Source organism: Pararge aegeria, chromosome Z (genome assembly GCF_905163445.1).
Source record: "Pararge aegeria chromosome Z, ilParAegt1.1, whole genome shotgun sequence".
Classification (NCBI taxonomy): domain Eukaryota; kingdom Metazoa; phylum Arthropoda; class Insecta; order Lepidoptera; family Nymphalidae; genus Pararge; species Pararge aegeria.
Genome location: NC_053208.1, coordinates 10,335,500 through 10,358,074, shown reverse-complemented (window position 1 = coordinate 10,358,074; position 22,575 = coordinate 10,335,500). Strand labels below are relative to the sequence as shown.

The following is a 22,575-nucleotide window of genomic DNA, read 5'->3' as shown; positions in this document are numbered from 1 at the left end:
TAATTTCTACGTCAATATTGTATAAATTTCGCGAAACGTTAATTTATGTCTATTAAAATTTCACACTTAAATTCGCTACAACGTATTGTACGTATTCGCAATGGCAATAATATGATTACTTCAGTTTATATTAGTCACATGTTATGTTTTAAAAAATGGGAATGATTTTTACTTGAACATGGTCTGAACTGCCACTATTGTATTGCAATCCGAGAGACTATCTTCTTCTGCAGAATTAGATAACTCCTTGTTTACTACGACCACATTCTCGGCTAATGTTATTCCAGCACGTAAGAGGTCATCTAAGCTGTAAAATAGTATCACATATATTATTTTTTATGTTCAGCGTTAAGTGTTTATTATATCTGAAGAAACTATACTTGATATAGGATGATATGTCGATATTGTGTTTAAGAATGTCTCGTTGAATTGTTATTGTGATAAGGATAAATCGTGATACGTATTCATTCATTCAAATAAATTGCCAAGTTAAGGCCTATGATTTGATTTAGTTAAAAGTTAAATGAATACACTAGGTAAATACAAACATTTAATAATTAACAAACATTACTTACCAATCAATGGAACCTAGCATCCAATAGACCAGTGGAAAGTATGAGATTGAATCCAAAAATGCAATATCAGGTCTGCGTTCTAGTAAAAGAATAATTGGATTCAAAGATGTCTTGGATCTGAAATGGGCGCGCAGAGGAATGATAAAGTTATAGATGCCATTGGATGCATAGTCAGCAGCGAGTATTATCGTTTTGTTTTGCCACTGGTATTCCTTAGCATTTCGGTAGGAGCAGTGTTCACACACTTGGGCCAACTGAAGACAGCAGAGTGGTTTCTTCTCTTTCAGCAAATAACATAGAGTTGGACTTACGCCGATAAAGGGTGACACGGGTGGAAAACCTTTCACGATCCTGCAAAACAACATAAAATAAAAATAAGCTATTTAGTAACTGTAAGGAGACTTAAACAAACAATTTTAAATAGGACAGATCAGGCCAAAGCAAAGCTTATTTTAAAGATAAAATATTATATATTACAGAACGACAATATACTTACTAATTTGAAATATGTAGGTATATCGTTTAAAGCTACCGCTTAAAAGACGGACCGCATGACATATAGCAATTCTGAAATTTGTTTTATAATTTGGTTGCATCCGTTTTTCAAGACCAAGACCAATTTACCAAATTATTTGAACCTAAATTTAGATCACCTTAGTGATAGTTCATGAAAAACGAAAATATTATGACCAGTATTTAAGCTGATGGGCGCTGCCATGTGATCCGTTCTTTGTGTTTAGGTTTAAAACGTAATTATAGGAATAAAAAAGTGTGTTATTGACGTATTTGTATGATAAATAAAATATTATCATATCTACATAAAGTGTACAATTAATTATTCTAGCATTCTGTAACAAGCCCATTTAAAAAAAACTATTTTAATAGACAGCTTTTAGAGCTGTTAATACGTCTCTAATTTTCAATTTCATTCATCGGATGAATGCATGAATGGATTAATCATTCGGCTCAATGTTATATATATATATATATATATTTCATGTGTGCGTGTGTATTTCACTGAACTCCTCCTAAACGGCTGGACCGATTAGAATGAATTTTTTGGTATGCGTTTGGGTGGCACCCTGTAAGGTTTAGATTCACAAATCATCCCGACAGATTGCGCTGGGGTCCGCTAGTATATTATAAATCTAAACAAGCGATCATATAACACGCCACGCGTTACATTCGCGAAACATCATGTTTGCAAAATATTAGTACGAGTACGTACTCGTAACAATAACACACACAAAAATTATAAATAGTGGGTTCAACACAACTTTATTTAGAACTCATAAATTACTGGAATTATATTTATAAATAACGTTTGTTCAATTATGACAAAAATATATTTTTAAATTTTATATGCCACCTTTTACAAAAAAATAGTACCATATTATAATTTACAATTGAATAGTACTATTATATTAAAATTTCTGTGAAATTTTCGTCGTTACTGGTGACATTTTATGAAATACAATTTTCAAGATATGTTTCGGGAATAACAATAATAATTATAATAACAAGGTATTCTTGCAATGTAATTCAGTTTCGTCAATATTTAAAACTGAATTAAAAAAAAACAAATATAAAATATTTAAACCCTTTTGGCTGGTATGTATCATTTGAGAATGTGGTAATTTGTTAATAAAATATTTTGCGAATGTAACATATTAATAACCGAAGGATTAATCCATTGAAGTATATATAGCATGACAATTGTTATTATCCGATTTCAAATCAGTCATTATCCTCTTTACGAACATTATTAATTCTAAAGTAACTTTTCGTCTGTTACCTTTTTACATTTAAACAGTGTTTTGATAATATTTTGTCTAGGAGGCAGACACTCGATACTTTTTATCTCGCAAATTAAGAGTTGTCACAGGATTTTTTAATACACGCGGTGGAAATCGCGGGCGTCATCTGTGTCGTGTTTATACATAATAAGACATAACATATTTCTTCTGGTGTTCCGAGTTGCTCCTTTGGTAATAGAATAAAAATAAAGCTGCGTTCAAATCGGGTCTGAAAGGTTCACTCACCTCATAAAGTCATTGCGCCAGGCAGAGCGTGTGTCACTGGCGGCCAGCGAAGACAGCGAGCTCGTTGTAGCATCGTCACTGCAGTCGCCGCGCCAGAAGGACATACTCAGGGCTCAGGGATTTACGTACGGAATGCACACATTCGTATCTAAACACTTGCGGAGGGTAACATTCTGTGCTCTAACGTACGGTACGAATTAAAAAAAAATCGTGCTTTCTAGTTGGTTTGTATGTATTCATTCAATCAAAAAGGCTACGTATTTAATAAATTTACATTTTTAATTGTTTCGAGGTTTGTCCATTTTATAAGAATCCTATTGTTATATTATAAATAACACTAATAAAATATACTATTTATTTTATTGATCATGAAAGAAATCACAAATAATGATATCATAATGGACTACATTATGGAGCATGCTATTTTGTTTGGTGTTTTTTTTTAGTTTCCTAAATGACGTTACGGTAGATACCCGCTTTAATAAATAGCAGTGTTGCATGTGAAATGGTGAACCTTTTTTGTTAGTAGGAACGGTTGACAATCATGTGTGGAAAACAAAATATATCATGATATTACTACTTCTATCTATCGACTAGATAGCGATAACATATGAGTACTGAATTAGAATATGAGCTGCGATTACGCATGATTAATAAAAATATTTTCTCCACCTACATAGCTTTTAAATTCCATGCAACGGTTATTATTGTGATATTTAAAAGTTTCTTTTTTTAATATATCAATCATCATAAATCCATTACATCGTTGCCGGAGTAATTTGATAATTTTGCCATTATCGTTCTGCCTGATGCCAAAATTTCGATAAACATTTTGACCAGCGTGACGACATTTACCAAGAAAACTAAGTCTCTTTACTATATGTATTACTGTGACTATTTATAAAAATATACACATCAAGTAAATATAACATATTAATCTATATTCATAATAATCGAATATTGTAAGATAATCAATTTAGCTTTCATAATCATGTTTATTTAATATAGTTTTAGAACTAGAGTTCTCTGTACAAATGCAACGTTATCTATAAAAACGTTATGTATAAAATCGTTGCTTTTGAATTCTATTTTTGGAACATCTGATCTTCTAAGTGTTTCAAAACCAAAAAACGGATGCAAATGTGAGCTATGAGCAAAGCAATCATTTCGTTTTATGCAACAGAACACTTACAAGATACATAACGTACTTTGTGCAGGGTGCATGCTGCTTCAACCCGGTCGGTCTATCTACACGTTTGAATGTACCAGTACAGGCTAAAACAATAAGAAATAAAATTGGAAAGACGAAAAGACGTGCCTCTAAAAAAATTATAATAACTATTTGGACAAAATGAAAAAAAACTAACAAAACTTAATATTTTACATAATCCATAGTATACACACATATCAGTAAGATTTTAATAAATCTGTTATTTTATTGATAGTATTTCAGAATACAAGTCATCATTTAAGTTTTGCTAATATCTTTTTGGATCCACATTTCTTAAACGTTCTTGTAATAGGAATGTTGACACGAAAATGTTGACAAGGCGTACATTTTGTTTAGCATCGAAATAAAAAGAGAATGAGGGCGGGATATTCACCTCTCCTCAGCAGTTTCATATAATATAGTTCGAGATATTTCTAACGGAACTTCAAACTTCATTCTCTGATTTGCAATTTGAGCTTATCAAGATGACGTCAAACATATTTCCGTTTACGGAATGTGAATCTAGTATCATAGAAAAAATAGTATTCCAAAAATAATCTAAGTACCTACTTTTATAATTGGAAATGCAGCAGAGTGACAAAAAAAAAGATGCGTGCTTGCATGATCGCAGGAATGGCGATTTGGGCTGTGAGGTTGTCTTACGCTATCTTCTCAGAGGGAGAACGCCAGGGCACGTCATCATCAAGCTCGTCCTCGCTTTCGTCCGCTTCCACCTCTTCATCTTGGTTGTCGGAAGCTATGTTCAGGCTACTCGTCACCATGTCTGGTACGGGAAGAATGGAAGGCCGTCTGCTACCTATAAGATTTGTTCAATAACTCGCGCTATCACAAGATTGAATTTAATGACCTGACGTTTGTGGTACACTCCAAATACGGCGCAGACGCGTGAAAAACTCAAAGAAATTTACACAGGGTGGAAACGATAAGCGCACCCTGTGATAACTTTTGTTTTGCCGTTCAATCGAATCACCAGATTGACATCCAAAATGTATTCAAAAACCATTAACAAATTAGTGTCTAAACTAAATGTGAATCTATAAACATATTGCAGCGTTCTTTAGTTTCAGTTAGTAAAGATATGAAGACAACAAACCTCGCCGGCAGCTTAAGAAATCTGGGCTAAGGAAATTGGTATTATCTGGCCGCGGGAGCAAAAGATGACTGTCCGTAGCACTGTCAGTGGCTGGCGAGTCCTTCAAGCAGGCACGAGAATCAGATCCTGGTGTTGACACACCTTCTATTTTGTCTGGAAAATGTAGATAGATATTTAGAAAACATTCTGACCTAACATATAATACTATTGAAAATGTTATTTGAAGTTAACGCCGGTAGGTATAAAACGTTTTAGTGTCCAACTATTTAAATTCATTTTTAAAAGTAATTAATTGTAATCGAAATATATTGAAGCATCATCGCACTTAACACCAATTTACAAGAACACATCACTCAACATAGATTTAAGATCTCTGATACAGAACAAATAATATAATATTATATAATTATTGTTTTTACCTAACAATGACGATGCTATTATTTTTCCTGGAAACATCTGGAATCTAGGTAATTGTTACGTATGCTACACTAGTTCAGATAAACAGAGTAAATTTTGATTATGTGCATACAGCGACTGTACGCTCCCACCAAAATAAAAACAATAATTACAACAGTGGCCATGAGCACTACGGGAGGGCATCGATTGATTAAAATTTGCTAAGAATACACTACTTTTCTCAAGCTGGATTTCGACTATCTAACACGAAATCAATGAAATATTATGAATTATTTATATATGTTATGAGAGAATTATAATATATTGGATAATGTATAAATAGACACTTTGTAAATGTCCCGAGAACAACTTAAAAATCATAATGATTTTATCACAAATAAAATCTAATCTCGTAACATGAAAACTACTTGGCATGAGCTATATACATATTTAGCAATGCATAAAAAATATTAACAGGCAATGAAAAATATTTTTTTTTCAGTGTTTTACTCTGCTCTATTCTTGGCCTTTTTAATTGTCATTTTTAAAGAAAGCCTTGTGCCTCGATTTATTCAATCAGGTGCAGGTTGCACTGGTCGGTAGGCACGTTCGGTCACATGGTGATAGGCAGCGTGATCATTGAAATTTGTCACTAAGCATTTCATTGTAGATAAGGAATTCATGAAGCAGCGCAGCGGTCGCTCTGCTCCATGAATTTATTTAATTCGTACCTAATTGGTTGTTTCGCTTTAAAAAAATAAATATTCTGTAATTAAGAAATCCCTACTTAAAAACCCTTGATAACTTCAATAATATTTTAATATCTAATAAAAAAGTGTCGTCTGACACATCAAAGAATTTTACTTGCTCTCGATTATTCGATTTTAGTATTAACTTTAAGGTACTCGTGATGTATTTTATTTTGATGCCAGCCAAACAAAATAAACTCCTTTTAAAAGACGGCACCCATTAGCATGCATAAATAATCTCTCTGCTTAATTGTGTACTAGTAATATTTATAAGTTAAATAATATATTAATTAATTACAAAATAAAACATTAAATAGATGGATCTAAAAGAAAAGGAAATGTTTTTTCGGCTGATTGCAAGCCGTACGTTTCAACTTGATTTAAGTTAACCAAACTCCTATGAAAAGGAGTGAGCTGCTCTCTGTCCTATACTGCCAATTGGAATTCTATTAATTAAGTGAAAAAATAATTTTGCAGACATCGAGCAACTTAAGCAAAAAGAAAAAAAGTAGACCAAATGATTGCCAGCATAAGGTTTTAAAGAAAGAGAGGCGATCATAACCGATCTACTTTAGGCAGTAATCCAACTGTGACACTCACAGCCAGCAACAGTTAAATTAGCGGATGATACGGTATTAGCGTTGATGCGTGATGGCGATGCTTTTGGTGTGGAAGTCGCGGGAGCTTGTAGAATCACTTGTGGGAGGTCGTAGTGAGCCACATTACTACCGTCTGGTTTTTTCTGCTGTCCCGTGCCGTCTTCTGCGTCTCCGGTTTTCTTCTCGTTAGAGAGAAGACTACACGCAGTTTGATCTTTAGGTATGGCATTAGCTTTGCTCTCCGTTTGTTTATCAGAAACTACGAAAGCGGAATTTTCTTCTTTCGTGATGCTCATGTAATAACACGTGTCGCTGCTTTTCATGATGTGTCGAGGTCCTGGATTTAAGAGAATAGTCTCTTCATAAAATTCGGGAAGTTCAGCTGGGCGAACACCCACTAGAGCTACACCGTACCTAAAACGGAAAGTATTACAGTAGAATCTAATATGTAGTAGAAAAAATGTAGTAAATGATAAGCTGTTTACGTACTTTCGGTGTGAATGAAAACTAGCATAGGTAAAGCTTTTCCCTTCGTATTCACCAAAAAACCGACTATCACCAAGGACAATGTGGTAAATTTCATTCCCGGAACATTTTCCGTAGAGACGATGCCATTCTTCTGGCGATTGTTGCCCTTCCCTTAAAAGTACGAAATAATAAATTAGATAAGCATTTTAGCTATAGGTCGAATGCTCAGAGATTGCATTAGGGTAGTAACTTGGTTGCATGCCGTGATATGCTAATGGCGTAACAGGCCTCTTCGCGTCGCCAATTGTTTGCCTCCGATCTAGCCAAATCAGCGACAGCATGTTACGAATCTGAAAATATTTCACAAAACTATGATGTTTGAGAGCTATTAAATCAATAGATTTCAATTTTAAAATAACGTTACTTTAATCGTGTCATGATCTTAAATCTTCTTTGAAAAGAAACATCCTGCATTAAAAGAAAACGAGATGAAAGCTATATTTTTCCTTAGTTGCTTTTTTACATTAGGTACGTTTCAGCCACGCATATATTTGATTAACTATTTTCTATACATTCTGTTAAGTAAGTAATGAATGCCTGTAGGTACTGAAATGTTAAATAATTATTTGGAATCCAATGATAAGTAAAAAATTAAACAATCATCTTTGGAAATCAATGATGGTTGTTACTTTATGTTCTTCGCTAGTTTTTATTGCGTGAGTCTCTGTGACTCATTATAACTTATTAATTCAAAGTTCATATATATAGTCGGTGCACCTAATAAAGGTCAATGCTGTGCTTTCCGTTGTGCGATATAGTAGCTTTGGTCCCCAACGTCCTCCGATTTCTAATATGTTTAGCTAAAACAAATGCTAATGTACTAACTGGCCACGGCTTGTATGTAGCAGGAGAGTAACAAGGGTAGAAGCCCCAGGGCAGGTACAGTTATTTGCGAGCAGCGCATACTTGAACTCATCCTCACATACAACGAATTCTGCAAATTTCACGTGTAATTTGTTTTCCGGGCGGAAAATCTGAACGTATTGAGGCACAACAGGAGCAAAATCTTTAACAGCCCACGACCTGAAAGTAGTTTAAGTAAAAACGCATTAAAATAATACTCACCAGGTGGTTTCAATGAAACGTATGCCATAAGAGTAAAAAAAAACTAACAACGTCAAAGGCTCTTTTCCTTATCCATCATAACAAAGTCTGTTCATAAAATTATTTAAATGTGATTCCGTGAACTTTAGAATCTAACGGTTATAAATTTCCTATGAAGTTGTACATTTTAACATTTATAACGTGAAAACCTTACTTTTTTTTGTGAGCTAAATTACTAACCTCAATATTATAAAATATTGTACAATAAAGAGTTGTTTCACGTTCGTTATGTATGATCAGGAAACAAAACTATCTCGATTGTCGTTAGGAAAGTAAGGCGTCATTAACGTAAACAAAGAACAGAATAGGTCCCAATGAAGACCCCCGAAGGGCCCCAGTGTTTTCACAAAATACTCGATAGTCTTCTTTTCAGTCTCGGCATCTTTTCTAACTATATATTTTAGATATAAACACATTAAAATTTCATATCTACTAGACTATAAGTGAAATTGGCCCTAATAATACTAATATCAGTATAATTTCTTATCATGTCCGCTTAATGTGAAAAATTCCAATATTTAATTTTTAGGTGGCGGAAAATTATCTTACCTTAGGATTGTATGCTCATCTGCAGCTGTTTTGTCAGCATAATTCCTCGCGGCAAGTATAAAGCATGCTTCAGCCTCGTTCATTCTAGCTCGAATCAGATCGGTGTCTTTAAGGCAAGAACCTTGGATGTATATTACTCGTTGAGCCCAAATAGGAACCTGTAATTGCAAACACATTTCTTTGTAAATTGAGACATTTAGAGTAAGAAAAAGAGTACTACTGTATCATTTATTTCAGATACACGCACGCACATAATACCCTATTTCTAACACTGACAGACAATCTAACCCCAGAGACTTCATTATGCCTTAGATATCTATAAAATATTATCTTAACTGGTCTAAAGTCTTTAATCCTCGACTATTTTTATTTTTTCTGCTATTTCTAAGGATTGCGGTGTTATAAGTTACACAGTACGTAAAGATCTTTTTATTTTAGTTTAATGTTAATTGAAAAGAGAAACTTACGTTTAACGAATTGATGGTAGGTTTTTAAGACTTTTAGGAAGCTTTTGCAGCTTCCTAAAGCTAACTAAAGCTAATGTCGTAACTTAGGTTTAAGTTAGGGTAAAGTATTCACCTGTAAAATCATTCTCATCGTAGTATCCAGTTCCATTGGTGACAATAAAACCACGTAATAATCTTGCAACAGTGGATGAGCATAGAACTCGTTTAAAAAATCCATAATAGTATCAGCGTGAAGAGTTGTCGAGCAAACTACAACATGTTTCTCCGACTGGGCACGGTGAGATGAGTACGATCCACCCAACTTCTGCCTTTCCATCCACGTAAACGCTAGTTGCTCAAACTATAACATGAAATTAGATTATTAAATGATTGATGCCACAGAAGAATTTCGTACTTCTATTGGAAAGTCTAATTTAAATGATGAAAAATTTAAATATTTATAGTAAATATATATTTGGTAGTATCTTCAGTGGAGTATTTAAGTTTTTATCTCATAGTTATTATATCGTAGTTGTATTTTGGTTTCTTTAATTTTGTTTTTATCCGTAATTTTAACTTTATAGAGCCCCTAACGAGTATTGCTTCCCATGCTTCTTAGATTTTAGATCTTAGACATTAATTTTTTTTTTTAAATTTCAAATGAATTTCGATGCAATATATTTTGAAAATTGTACACTTTCAGCTCACAGGGGTAGAAAAGAATTTGAAATATTTTTTTAAAATATAAAACTAATTTTTATGACTTAAAATAGTAAAGTTAGCCATATGCTATCGGTGACTTCTTTGTAGTCATAAACAAGCTCTAAAACTTTTCTGTAGAGCTCAATCATATAGGAGTATCTCTCATCGTTAAGGTAGTGTTCGTAAGATAGGTTGTCGTTCGCTCCTTTTTTCAGACTTAGTTTGCAAATTTGACTTACACGAAAGCCTTTTCATTTTTAAGATTTATATATAGCTTATGGCACTCACACTAAATGTAGTTATCCATTGGTGAAATAATTTTCAAGTTCGGTTGAGTAGATCCAAAGTTTATTTTAATATATTTAATTATTCATACCTGTGTAGGTAAGACCACCAAGGCAACTCCAATCATTATAACCATGAAAAGTTGTGAAGGCCAAATATCGGGTACGAAGTCGCCATAGCCCACTGTTGAGAAGGTGACAACGACGAAGTATGTTGCTTGAAACAAATTCAGGTGGCGATGGCCAGCACGTTGAAAATGTTGGATACCACATACGCTGAAAAAACAATTGTGTACACGTTAACTTTTTTTCGCCTTAATCTGGGAAACAAAGCGTACAAAGTGTAGTATTCATTGGTACTCGTAAATAGTATTGCATAAAATATAAGCATTCTTACGGAAATTATTGAGCCATCGACTAAGTAATTTAAGGAACATCTAGCGAGTTCGAGTACGTGGTACGGTGGTGGCATCAGTTTCGGCAATACACGTGTAAAAAAAGGATTTTAACAGATAATTAAGAGAATCACATGTATTAAAACTACATTATAAGTTTTACTGTTGTATTCTTAAAACGATTATAGATATATACATTGCTCACGAGTGAATTGCAAAAAAGTTCTCTCATAATGAGATAAGAATGCTCTAACATGTGATGATAATGTTCTTAGTCAAACCAGGATTAAGAGTAGCGTTGCAGATCTAAGTTCTAGAATACTATCTCCTATCAGAGAGGAAGCCTGTGTCCAGCCTTGATGGAATATGGATAATGCTGAGGACTAAAATATTTAATTAGCTTTAATAATAAATACATTTTTCATATTTAAAGGGCTCTGAGGGGTTGATAAAACCTTAAAAGGCTTTAAATTGAATGAGCACCGCTCTGAGAAGATGAATTTCTAAATCCAATAAAGGTGAAAGGCTCGGCAGAGCTTGTCGTTTACTTAACAAGTAAACTGATTGTTATTAAGGTAGCAAATTCGTCTCCCCTATATCCGTAACCACCTTGCAAAAAAGGCGATTGTCCTCAATTTGTCTTATATATACATAATATATAAAAAATATAAAGATGATTTATGGTGGCAACATGATTACGTTTAATCATTCTATGTATAGTATGGCTCTTGATGTCTGCTGCCTAATTTAGGTAACCCTGTGGTATAACAGGCTTCATCTACCTTCGCTCCTAAATATTGAATAAGTGATAAAATAAATAAGTCATCAGTTTATCTTGTTATCTTTATTTGTGTGGGTGTGTGCATGTATATATATGGTTGTGCTCGTGTGTCGGTATTTGTAAATGCTAATACAACAACATAATTGAGTAAATACGCAGTAAATCCTCTATTTTTGCAATTAAATTTATTCATTTTATGTTTAAAAAAAAACAACTGACCAGGAATGTTGTAAAAACTTTTATCAGTTATTTAATTTAGATCGAGGTTGTTTTTTTGCCTTAAAAAATAAATTTTTGGAAATTAGGAATTACCCGTATTCATAACGACAAAACGTGTTACTTAAATTGTTACTTAAAATTTGTTCTTACCTGGTAAATACTAGGCATAGTAGGGTTACGCAAAGAATCATTAATTGTTGGGATAAAGCTGACTGAGACTTCTGCATTGCACGGTGTAAATCGTTCTGGAAACAACGACGTTGTAGATTAGCGTTAGTATCAATGTTGTTTAATATCTTTCGTTTATTTGTTTGATACTTACAAACATATTTTCAAGTGATCTCTTCGCAAGCCAACAGTTTAAGAAAACCGGTATGAACAAGTTACGCAGTGGTGCAAATGGTACCTGAAATGGAAATGCAGTAAACGTCATTAGGAAGGATCTATGTTCATCATCATCATATCAACTCATTACCGGCCCACTACAGAGCACGGGTCTCCTCCCACAATGAGAAGGGGTTAAGGCCGTAGTCCACCACGCTGGCCCAGTACGGATTGGTGGACTCCACACATCTTTGAGAACATTATGGAGACCTTTCCGGCATGCAGGTATCCTTACCATCGAAGGCAGTGATATTTCAATTGCTTAAAACGCACACAATTTTGAAAGTTAGAGGTGCGTGCTGGGATTCGAACTTGATCCCCCCGAAAGGGAGCCGAAGCCCTAAGCACAAGGCTACTTGTGAAAAGAATAATGTTATTAAAATTCTAACCGTTAGTGCAAATGGTACGGTGTTCACCATCTCCAATATGAAGTGGAACGACAGGACCTGTTGCCAGATGTTGCCCTTGTGATAAACAGATATAAAAATTAGATTGTTTCTACTCGTTATCATTTCTTAGATAGTTTTTTTTTTATATATATATATATATATATATATATAATAATTATTATATATAAACACCTTACCTTTAATGACTTTACGGTTAGATATTTCCTCCAAATAAAAAAAAGTGCCTGTACCAGTAAGTATATTAACTAAAAATGCCTTTCTTCATGTATTAATTCATGTATATAACTTTTTCAAATCATAATTACTTTCTGGAAAGGTTATTTCCCATACAAATAAAAAAGTCGTCTATTTCTTCTAAGAAATCATGACCAAAGAAAGTGTCTTACCTTGTATCCTAAGTAAACAAGCAATATTGCTTCTGATAATGAAATCATAGCCAAGACCGCTTGCACTCCCCAAAGGTAAAGCGGTCGATTTACCCATACTATGCCATCCCAGTTGATGATCGGATGCTCTTGAAACTCCTCTTCAGTTAGATTCGCCGAATATTCAAACTCAGTCTTATTACCTGGTTTACACCCATAACTGAAATTAATAAGTGCAATTTAAAAACGTTACTGACCCACGACACAAAAAGAGTTATCATGTATTTAACAAAGAATTCATGAAATAGACATTCAAGGTTATAAGTCGACTTTTATGACTTGCAAAAAACCTTCTTCGTTATAATTAAATATATTGATTTATTAAACTGCCTGATTAGTCTTCAAAGGTAGTATAATTATGCAGGATACATTAGTTAGTAAATTAAAGACGACGACCAACATAATGACTCGGAAATAACAGCTCGTCGCTCTATCGAATCGTAATGTACATGTTGTATGACCGACCGTCTTACTGTGGATGCATGTGCAGAAATTATTACATGTCACACTAATTCCAAGATGACCTGGCCTAAGCTCTAGGCGATGAGTAAAAATCTGTATGAGTGAAAATGAGAGATCCGCAGAGTATTTAATAGATTTGCAAAGAGAACCAACGGTCATAATGTTTCACGAATGACCGCTGATTAGAGTATTTAGAGTTCAGTTTAGTTTCATCGGTAATTCGTAATACTTAATTAGCTATTTTTAAGGAAACTGTTTTAGAGGATTTTTAATTCTAGATAACCGTTTAATTAATCATTTTGATACATTTAAAAAAAAGGCCTACATAATCTTTGGTTAAGTGTCTGGTCGGAAAGAACAGTAAATAAAAAGCCATAAGTTAAAAAAAAAACCTACGAAAAAGCCCACTTTTCGCTCGATAAGCTTGATTATATTAAAAATAACTTTAAGCAATTTTTTACTTAGCAAAAATTAATAAATTTCTTAGACTTTTCTTGGAAGTTGTTTCTAGCATTTCTCTCCAGTATCGCAATCAAACGTCAAATTTCAAAATTCACAAATCATTAATTTCAAGTAGGCCTCGCTCTAAGCTAACCTCTTTAGAAACAAGTCGTTAGCTTGGTGACTCTACCACTGGTTCGAAAGGCCGATTCTGCTGACTCGAAGTCGGCACAAAATTCTGCAGTTGCTGATTTAAAGACATTAATAGGAGATTTAATAAATTGTAAAATTGGATAAAGTAACTTATGAATGTACTGCTTTAAAATTGAAATTTGTTGCCAGCTTCAACGTTCCTAGTTTTAATAATTTTATTTTGCTGTGGCCCACGTCTTCGTTAGCTTTAAAATTGTGATTTGCCCTGAAATTTCCGAGACCGCCTTTGCCTAATCTCCAGCAGAACCTCAAAATCTTTTCCATGATTTACACGTTATCAGGTCACAATAAAACAGAATTAATTGAACAGCAATGCAACAAACGTTTTGTTGTTTACCTCGACAAATTATTTCGGTGAGATTGAGGTACTTATTTCGAATTGAGTTTTTCCACAACTTGCAGCATTTTAAAATTCAAATGGTAGTATTTTCAAAAAAGAAAAAGAAATAAAGGTCACTCTGCGAAAGTCCATGAACAATGAACATCAAGCCTAATTGACAACCAGACACATTTCTGAAGCAATTATCTTGTGGGTGCTCCGATATCGGAGTGAAATGTGAGTGCCTTAAGGAGCGTCGTTTAGAAATAATGTCTGTGATTTTTTATGACAGAGAAACACACGTAATATGCCTGAATAAAACTTTGTTTCTCTGACGTAAAAATCATCAATCACACTGGAAGTGGAGAAATTCGTGTCATACAACTCGTATTTGGAGTATTCTAACATTATTTATTACATTAGATATTCTTTCATCACCAGGTGCAGAAGGTTAATTAAATTACTGTTGTTGCGATTCAATACATATTAAAAGTAATGAACTGTTTTTTAATAACATTGAAAATTCTTATTCTAGCTTTTTTTAATTAATAAAAAAAAAACATATAATTGTCTTAATTTCGGGTTTATGGCTTTATTGACATCTGGAATATGTACAACTTAGATTATAAATAGTAGATAGTTAAATATACGGGACAATTGGCTTTCTTTTCGTGCGAAAGTAAAGTTGTTGAGTGTATTAAAAGTTATTGTTTACTCACCAGGTCGCAGAAATGGGATCCCCATCGGCACACACACGAAATATATAAAGGACACAGGCTAGAATCTTGAAAAATAGATTAACTATCCTAATGCGTAAACCTGAAACAATTGATTAATATCATGCTATAAGTAGGTCAACATAAAAATACAAGTATCAACGTATTACGTAATTTTACCAGTGATTGCTAATCAATGCAATCCGTTTTAAGTCGGACTAAATGGGATAAATAAACCAGAATCAAACTAGATTACAACGATAACTGTAGTTGAAATTTAAATGAATGAATCATTGCTTCCGTTAATCACAAAAATGTATTTTGAAATTACTTCAATGTAAAAACACCCATTCCCGAATTCTAAACGACTAAGCGTAAGTAAAAATTTGATGTTTATACAAAAAAACATGTAGATACCTAGTACAGGATTTTATAAAACTTTATATCACTAGCATAAAATACTCACTTGAACGTTGGTTCTTTATAAAATACAATTGCAGTCTTTCTTTGAAAGTGTTCTCGTTCACATAGTACTCCACACGGACTCTGTAACAATAATTCAAAAATATTTCCAAAATTTTCGATATAATATATTTACGTAGATGAAGTACCTATAATAATGTTTTGGCAGTAATTAAAAGTATACACTCAAAGAGATAAAAAGTCATACATGGTAACGCTTATAGCGTTAGAAAGTGGCTCAATAAAATTTGGCTAGCTAGCAAACCTAAGCTCTGTCTTATGTCTCTGGCCATCACGGAGTGTCGTTTTACCAGGGTTCTATTTCGCCTTATACTTGTCTTTTTTTCTCTCGACAAAGTGCACGTGAGGAGTTTGTTTGATTTTTCATAATATCGAAATGTGTCCGTCAGTCTTGTCCGGGCTAACTATTGGAACGGCTAAAATGAATTGCTCGGGACTTTCACAGGCAGATAGCAGATATACAGTTTTTATTTTTCAGAAAACCGTAAGGGAAGAATAAGAATTTGGAAATGAAGGTATTGTATGTAAGTTCCAGGTTTTACTATGTTAGAGCTTAAGTTTAGAAGATTCCTTTTAGATGTTTAAAATGTAGCAAAATTGGTTGGCAAATGTATAAAGGTCCTTTGTTTTTTTCATTTCTCTTTTGCAGCCATAATCAGATTAGATCACCAATAATCCTTTACTAAAATAACTTATGATCCTCCATTTACTTATCACACCATAAGTATGTGCTACATTGCGTTAGTTTATTTATTTTCCACACCACAATTTTCTACGGTGTCCAAAAGAAAATAATAAAAATAGATTATAGCCTCTATTTTAGGGAAAAACTCATTCGGGATCACAATTTAATAATATCGGCTTTAGTTTCATCCGAGCAACCACACCTTATTAATTTTTTCTTTTTACACCTATTTCGCGAATCAGTTTGTGCTTTCTAGTCTGACTTTTGCGTATGTTATATCAACGAATCTCAAGTGATAAAGAAAATTACAGAAGTCTTTGATTATTATTTACCTTTGTTTTACAAACTCTGACTCTTTACTTATATTGCGGTATTTACCATCATCATCAGAAATCATTCATTCCATTATTAGCTTGTTATATTTTAAAACTTACAAATAATTATATATAGCCAAGTAACTACCATAAGTAACTACAAGAAATAATCATCTAATTTTATGAATAGGTATTATAAAAGAACTTGAGTTGTGAATTCACAAGTTCAGCTAGAATATACTACAAATGTATTACGTTTGGGTGAAAGAAATTTTGCCTCGACATTGTGTATGCGACTAAAGGTCGAATTCGGAATGAATTGAGAGGGCCGGACCGTTAGCGATCGACCCATGTCATTTATGCACACGTACTCCGACGTGAAAACTACATCTCATCCCTAGAGCTTCTTATAAGTTTTTCCCGATCACACATCTGCCGGCTTAACCCGTAACATGATGTAACTTACTGGGGTTTTACAAGTTTAAGATAGTGACAGGTGTTTTATAAGAAATTTGGAAGGGTTAAGTAGTTTATCTAGGTTTATCAGACTGATCTGTAGTTCAAGAAATAAGACATGAACTAATAAACCTACTCCGCGCTTATTTTCGGAGGTGGAGAAACTTCAATAAAAATATCTTCAATTATGTTTTCAAAACTTGAACGGTTAGCTAAGTTAGTTAAAGAGAGCATCTACTGAAAAAAAACAAAAATATTATTCATATTATTTATATTTAACAACAGTTTATGTAAATATGCAAAATTGAACTTTGAACCCGTCGAACGTAACGAAGTCCCAATAACATAAAAAGATAAAATACTTTAATCAATAATTAAAAGTGACAATGTCGGTAATTAAAGAGTGATAGTTGTAGTAGCGTAACACGGGCACGAAGTGCCCTAGGTGGTTTTGTCTCGGCTGACATTAGTCGTCGGAGTCGCTCCGTCAATCACTCGGTGAGCAGAAACACCGTGGGTTTTAATCAGTAGGAGTCGAGCATAACCTTTGCGCCTTAGTTAATTTTGTTAATTGTTTTTGTATTTAGGCATACGTTACGTTTGTTCGATCACATTTAAATTTCTGATATGGCGATATTCAACTTACATTATTCCCTCCCGAAAACAGGACGATATAAGGCTAACTTCGAGCAGGAGCTGTAAGATTATGTCCATTTTAGACCGATAACGGTCGCTTTCGTATCTTGATCGATTGTAACAAAAAGATTTTTTTTGGAAATATTGTATCAGGTAATTTTTTTTTATTGTAACCCTTGACTGCGCTTTCGCTTGGTGGTAAGTGATGATGCAGACTAAGATGACAGCGACTAACCTGCTAATAGCAGATTAGACCTAATACTTATATTTTAAACGTGTTAGTCAACCCAAAACTTTTCGTGTCTCTGTCTGTCTATCTGTGTAACTGTCAGTATGTCGGTATATTGACCGCGTCTGAACTACTAGATGAATTTTATTGAAACTTGCAATGGTTTGAGATCATATTTCGAGGTAGGACACAGGATACGTTTTTACGATTTCTGGAAAGATTGTACTGACTCTTTAATATTGTGTAGATATGATGAATTTTATTAGTTTTATCAAGAATCGAACTCTTCAGAAAATCCCTCACTTAAGGCTTATGTATATATTGCCTTCAACGCAAGGACCAAATAAAAATTTATAGAAATTTTCTTGCTAAACCTTCTGCATATGAGTTTTGACTTCCTGCAACGTTTTCTACTTTTGTTACTTAATCGAATTTTATGATATTTTGCTCAGATTAGGTCCTATAACTTGAGATATATACCAATAAAGAATAGTTTTTTATTACAATTTGACCCAGAAGATGCAATCAGATTCTAGGTTTATTTAAGATGATATTTCGTTTGAGTGGGTCCCTGGATATTTAGGAATTTGAAGTCACAGCTGCCATCGGGCTCTAGGTATAATTTTTTTTTTTTGTTTTTTTTTTTAATGAAATAAAACTTTAGGTGACCCTTTAGGTGGCGCTGCAAACGGGTTTCAGGATTTTAAAGATTTTGCGCGTTTATAATTACAATTGGAACCGGAAATAACCGATTTGGCGTATACGATGTTGCGCGGGTCAACTAGTACTATATATATAAGGTGCATGACGTAATCACAACTTTATTATTTACAAGCTATCTTCCACCCCTTTTCACCCCACGTGTCGTCCCCTTAGGGAGGACTTTCGAAAAATCCTCTAGAGCTAACCAACGTTATATAAGGTACTTCTGTGCGTAAAATTATCTGTATGTAAAATCTTCTTTGACCGAGATTTAAACTGTCGTTGTCTATTTCTCAGTCAGTGTACCAAGAAGAAGATATGGTTAGTAAAATAAATAAATGTGTGTATGAGTAAGTATGTTTACGGCCATCTTTTGTTAAAAGGTCCCAAGGCACCTAAACTCTTAGTTTTGGGGGCCATAAGGGTCCTCCGTCTTTCACATGTTTCTCTATATCTTTGTAGTCCTTTGGTTTCCTAATTGATTAACATGGATAGGTTTATTAATATATTTTATAGGTACAAGTTAAATTAATTGCAAAGCTACTTCTGAAAAGCGTGGAAATTTTTTTTGACAAAAAAACTGACTTAGTGTAATATCAATTAAAAAACAACTATAAAATGTATAGATATAAGTTGGATTTTTGTACCTAATAAATGTATTCAGTTTCAAAAAACTATAGGTTAGCTAGGTAGGTAGGTAGGAATAGGGACGTAAGAGTCGCTCGAGTTTAAAATCAATAGGTATCGTGACTAATGGTCTGATCAAATAAATGATTATTCAACATCCCTATCCAGAATTCAATTCCGGAGGTTCAAATAGTTCTTTTCTTCTAATGCGGGATTTTATTTCGATAGGGAAGACATTTTAAGAGTGACATAACCTTATTTAATAAAAAAAAACTTTATCTCAGAAGAAGTTATGAAGTGTGATAAATTTATATATTGCTCCATATTTAATTTGATTTATTTTATGTCTATATAAACTCGACAAACCTAAAAACTGTTCAAAAAATTACGTCCTCTAAGGCTTCAAGTTTGCGCACCATCTTTTACCAATCGTGACGATCGGCGTCGTCAAGTCGTGTGCAATCTTACTAATAAATTCGATTAATATTCTTGTGATTGGCCGCAATGCCGCAAAAGACTCATACAGGTACGATGATGTGTTCTTCTGATATTGTCAACCACCCCCTCGGAATTGCTCGTCCGCTCTCGGTATATTTTAATGAAGTATGTAGACGTGGAGCTTGCCGCAAGCGGTTTTTACCAGTTAACAGCCGTTCTAAGTATATGAAAGTACTAGATGACTCCTGTCAACTCCATAGAACGTAAAATAGAATCGATTTTAAGAATTAACGAACATCAATTGAAATCTATTCGAAGTGTCAATTCTAGTACGAAAAGTGACTAGTCTACATTATTTAGTTTTCTTTTGGCGGTATTTTATTTTTTTTACTGTCTGTTAGTTTGTACCAACTCAGTATTTAGGCGAACTGACCAAAAAAACAATCATTCGAACCATTTTGGAGTTTTTGAAATATGATAACTGGCCGCGATATCCTCAATCCTTGGTTTAAACTGTCGCAAAATAAGATACTAAGTATTATTTTAACTTTTCTAAGTAACTTTCCCAAATTCAATATCAGCTCCCCGGCTATATGCAAGACTAGATGAATTCAACTGCGTATTTTTCCATTTGCTAAAGTACCGTGTATCGCTTAGAGCAATCGTCATTCACTACACTTTGTACCTATGCAAACTACCTACGTACAGCTGGAGTAAATCAGTTAATTGCGGCACTATTTCTGTATCTATTGGGACTTTTTAAGCAAAAAATAAAAAGTTGTGTTTAATTAATAAGGGGAAAATATGTTAAATAGAATTTGTACAGCTGAACTGCATTTACCTGATTGCGGGACCATGTTACGTCAAACGTCTCTAAGGTTATAGTGCATTTTTAATCAAGAGATGTAGCCATGTACTCGTATGGAATGTATTTGAAATGATGACGAGATAAAGATGACTTAATCTGATTCGTTTCATGTTTATCCACAAGAGAAAACGGAGTGAAAATTTATCTCATCAAATTGGTATTTATAGTCCTCAATAATGGCTAGGTATACGTATAAATTTTACTAAATGTGCCCCGCGGCTTCGCTTGTTTTAATTACGGGACGCCGTGTACTGCTTACCTATAACAGCAGCACACTAGTACAGCACACTAGTACTAATATAACGAGGATAACGAGATTACCGCCATGTGGAATATTGAGTCGAGCGTTATTGTTCCGATCGTCGTTTCAGTCAATGGTCTTCTCGCGAAAAGCTTCGACCAACAACTTAAGAAGCTTTCGCTTGGTTGCTGGATCAAGGGTCGGATACAGAAAGCAGTAGTCCTTGAAACGGCGCGTATTGTGAGGAGGTTCCTCACTTTGGAGCCCTGACCGCCGGTTGCTTGGGCATTCAAAAGCCCCGCAAGCAGAGGGTGGATGTTTTTTTTTATACATTTTTAAAAGTGTTTTTTATTTTATTTTTAGGATTTTTAAGAATTACAAAAGAATTACTGATAAATATAACTTTATATCCATCAGTCTCAGCTCCAATCACTAACGAAGACTAGTAATCGTTAAAGGATTCTTCCTTCCGAAATCGCATTGGTAGTTGATTCGTATTTTAAAGCTTTACCAAGGAGATTTCTAAGATTTTTTATAGGATATTTTCTATTTAAAGTATTGAAATAGCAGTCTAAATAATGTAATGAGGATTCAACACTTATAGATATCTCGATCAATAGCCTAATAAGAGGTTCGAGAAACATCTGAAGAGGCCCTCGTTCAGCTGTTGATTGCGACCAGAGGTTCGGGTATTTAGGCCGGTAGTGTCACTTGTGAGATGGAACGGCGCAACGCGTGTAGTGCCATGAACACTAATTCGCTTCGACATTCAAAACAAGGCGCAATTACTTACATAACCGATGATGTTGGTATTGTAAAACCCTAGTGTCCTTTCGGTTGGCACCAGTCCCTTATTTTATATGAAAGAGGATTTAAAGTCAAAGTCAAAAATATCTTTATTCAAGTAGGCCCAAAGGTGGCACTTTTGATGCGTACATAAGAATTACACGGTAGTGAGATGATGGCGATAACCACATTCGTAAACTTAAAACTAAAGCTACGAGGGTTCCAAACGCGTCCTGGTCTAAGAAGAAGCCCACAACAAACTTAGCCGGGTGTTTTTTTTTTTTTTGTTATCACCATCTCACAATGTCATTTTAAATTATTAGAAGAGCAACCTGGTTAGAGCAATAATTTACACCCAAGCTTTTTTATCGTTTACGTAGTCCTTTATACTATAATAGGACTTTTCTATAAGCTTACGTTTAATACAAACTTTGAACTTTTTAAGAGACATCTCCAAGATGTCAATTGGTAGTTTATTGTAGAATTGTATGCAATTTCCTTTAAACGAATTATGAATTTTATGTAACCTAGTATATTGCACTGTAAGTTTATTCTTACTTCTAATGTTTAAATTATTGCAGTCACATTTTTTCTTAAATTTAGAAATGTTTTTATGAAAGTACATTAAATTTTCAAATATGTATGACTATACACTGTCAACTGTTTTTTAAAATCTTTAAATTTATCTCTCAATGTCTCTCTCGGACCCATTTTGTAAACGAACAGCCCTCTTCTGCAGCACGAAAATAGTGCTAATATCAGCAGCATTGTAAAATTCCATATGACATAATGCTGTGAAAGTAACTAAAATATACCAGTCTAGCAGTTTCTACGTATTTAAAGGGTAGACTCCACGTGGCTCAGGTCCGGTTTGGCGAACGACGAATATTTTCTCAGACGATATGCTGATATCACCAATTTATGTCCGTCTATGGTAGGTTGATTGTTTGTATCTACTTTTTTTTTTATAAAGACTAATGTTTTGTTAACATACTGAAGTATACCTATTTCTTTAAATTATTCATGGAGGGATTTGCGTGATCTAAG

General features: G+C 33.9%; 1 protein-coding gene across 5 annotated transcripts in view; it reads right to left on the bottom strand.

The window, feature by feature from the left end:
- The window catches only part of LOC120636466 (potassium channel subfamily T member 2), an 82,668-nt gene that overhangs the window by 6,841 nt on the left and 53,252 nt on the right, over positions 1 to 22,575 (bottom strand). For 4 of the 5 annotated variants that reach the window (XM_039907950.1, XM_039907953.1, XM_039907952.1 and 1 more), the window contains exons 2-17: positions 15,530 to 15,609; positions 15,067 to 15,166; positions 12,874 to 13,072; positions 12,467 to 12,541; positions 12,016 to 12,099; positions 11,844 to 11,938; positions 10,391 to 10,574; positions 9,446 to 9,673; positions 8,867 to 9,024; positions 8,039 to 8,236; positions 7,175 to 7,324; positions 6,687 to 7,099; positions 4,942 to 5,094; positions 4,491 to 4,644; positions 576 to 926; positions 173 to 307 (exon numbers count right to left, since the gene is read on the bottom strand). In XM_039907950.1, the coding sequence (XP_039763884.1) occupies positions 173 to 307; positions 576 to 926; positions 4,491 to 4,644; positions 4,942 to 5,094; positions 6,687 to 7,099; positions 7,175 to 7,324; positions 8,039 to 8,236; positions 8,867 to 9,024; positions 9,446 to 9,673; positions 10,391 to 10,574; positions 11,844 to 11,938; positions 12,016 to 12,099; positions 12,467 to 12,541; positions 12,874 to 13,072; positions 15,067 to 15,166; positions 15,530 to 15,609 (2,757 nt within the window). The remainder of the gene's footprint in view (positions 1 to 172; positions 308 to 575; positions 927 to 4,490; positions 4,645 to 4,941; positions 5,095 to 6,686; positions 7,100 to 7,174; positions 7,325 to 8,038; positions 8,237 to 8,866; positions 9,025 to 9,445; positions 9,674 to 10,390; positions 10,575 to 11,843; positions 11,939 to 12,015; positions 12,100 to 12,466; positions 12,542 to 12,873; positions 13,073 to 15,066; positions 15,167 to 15,529; positions 15,610 to 22,575) is intronic. The other variant, XM_039907951.1, reaches the window with a different exon arrangement.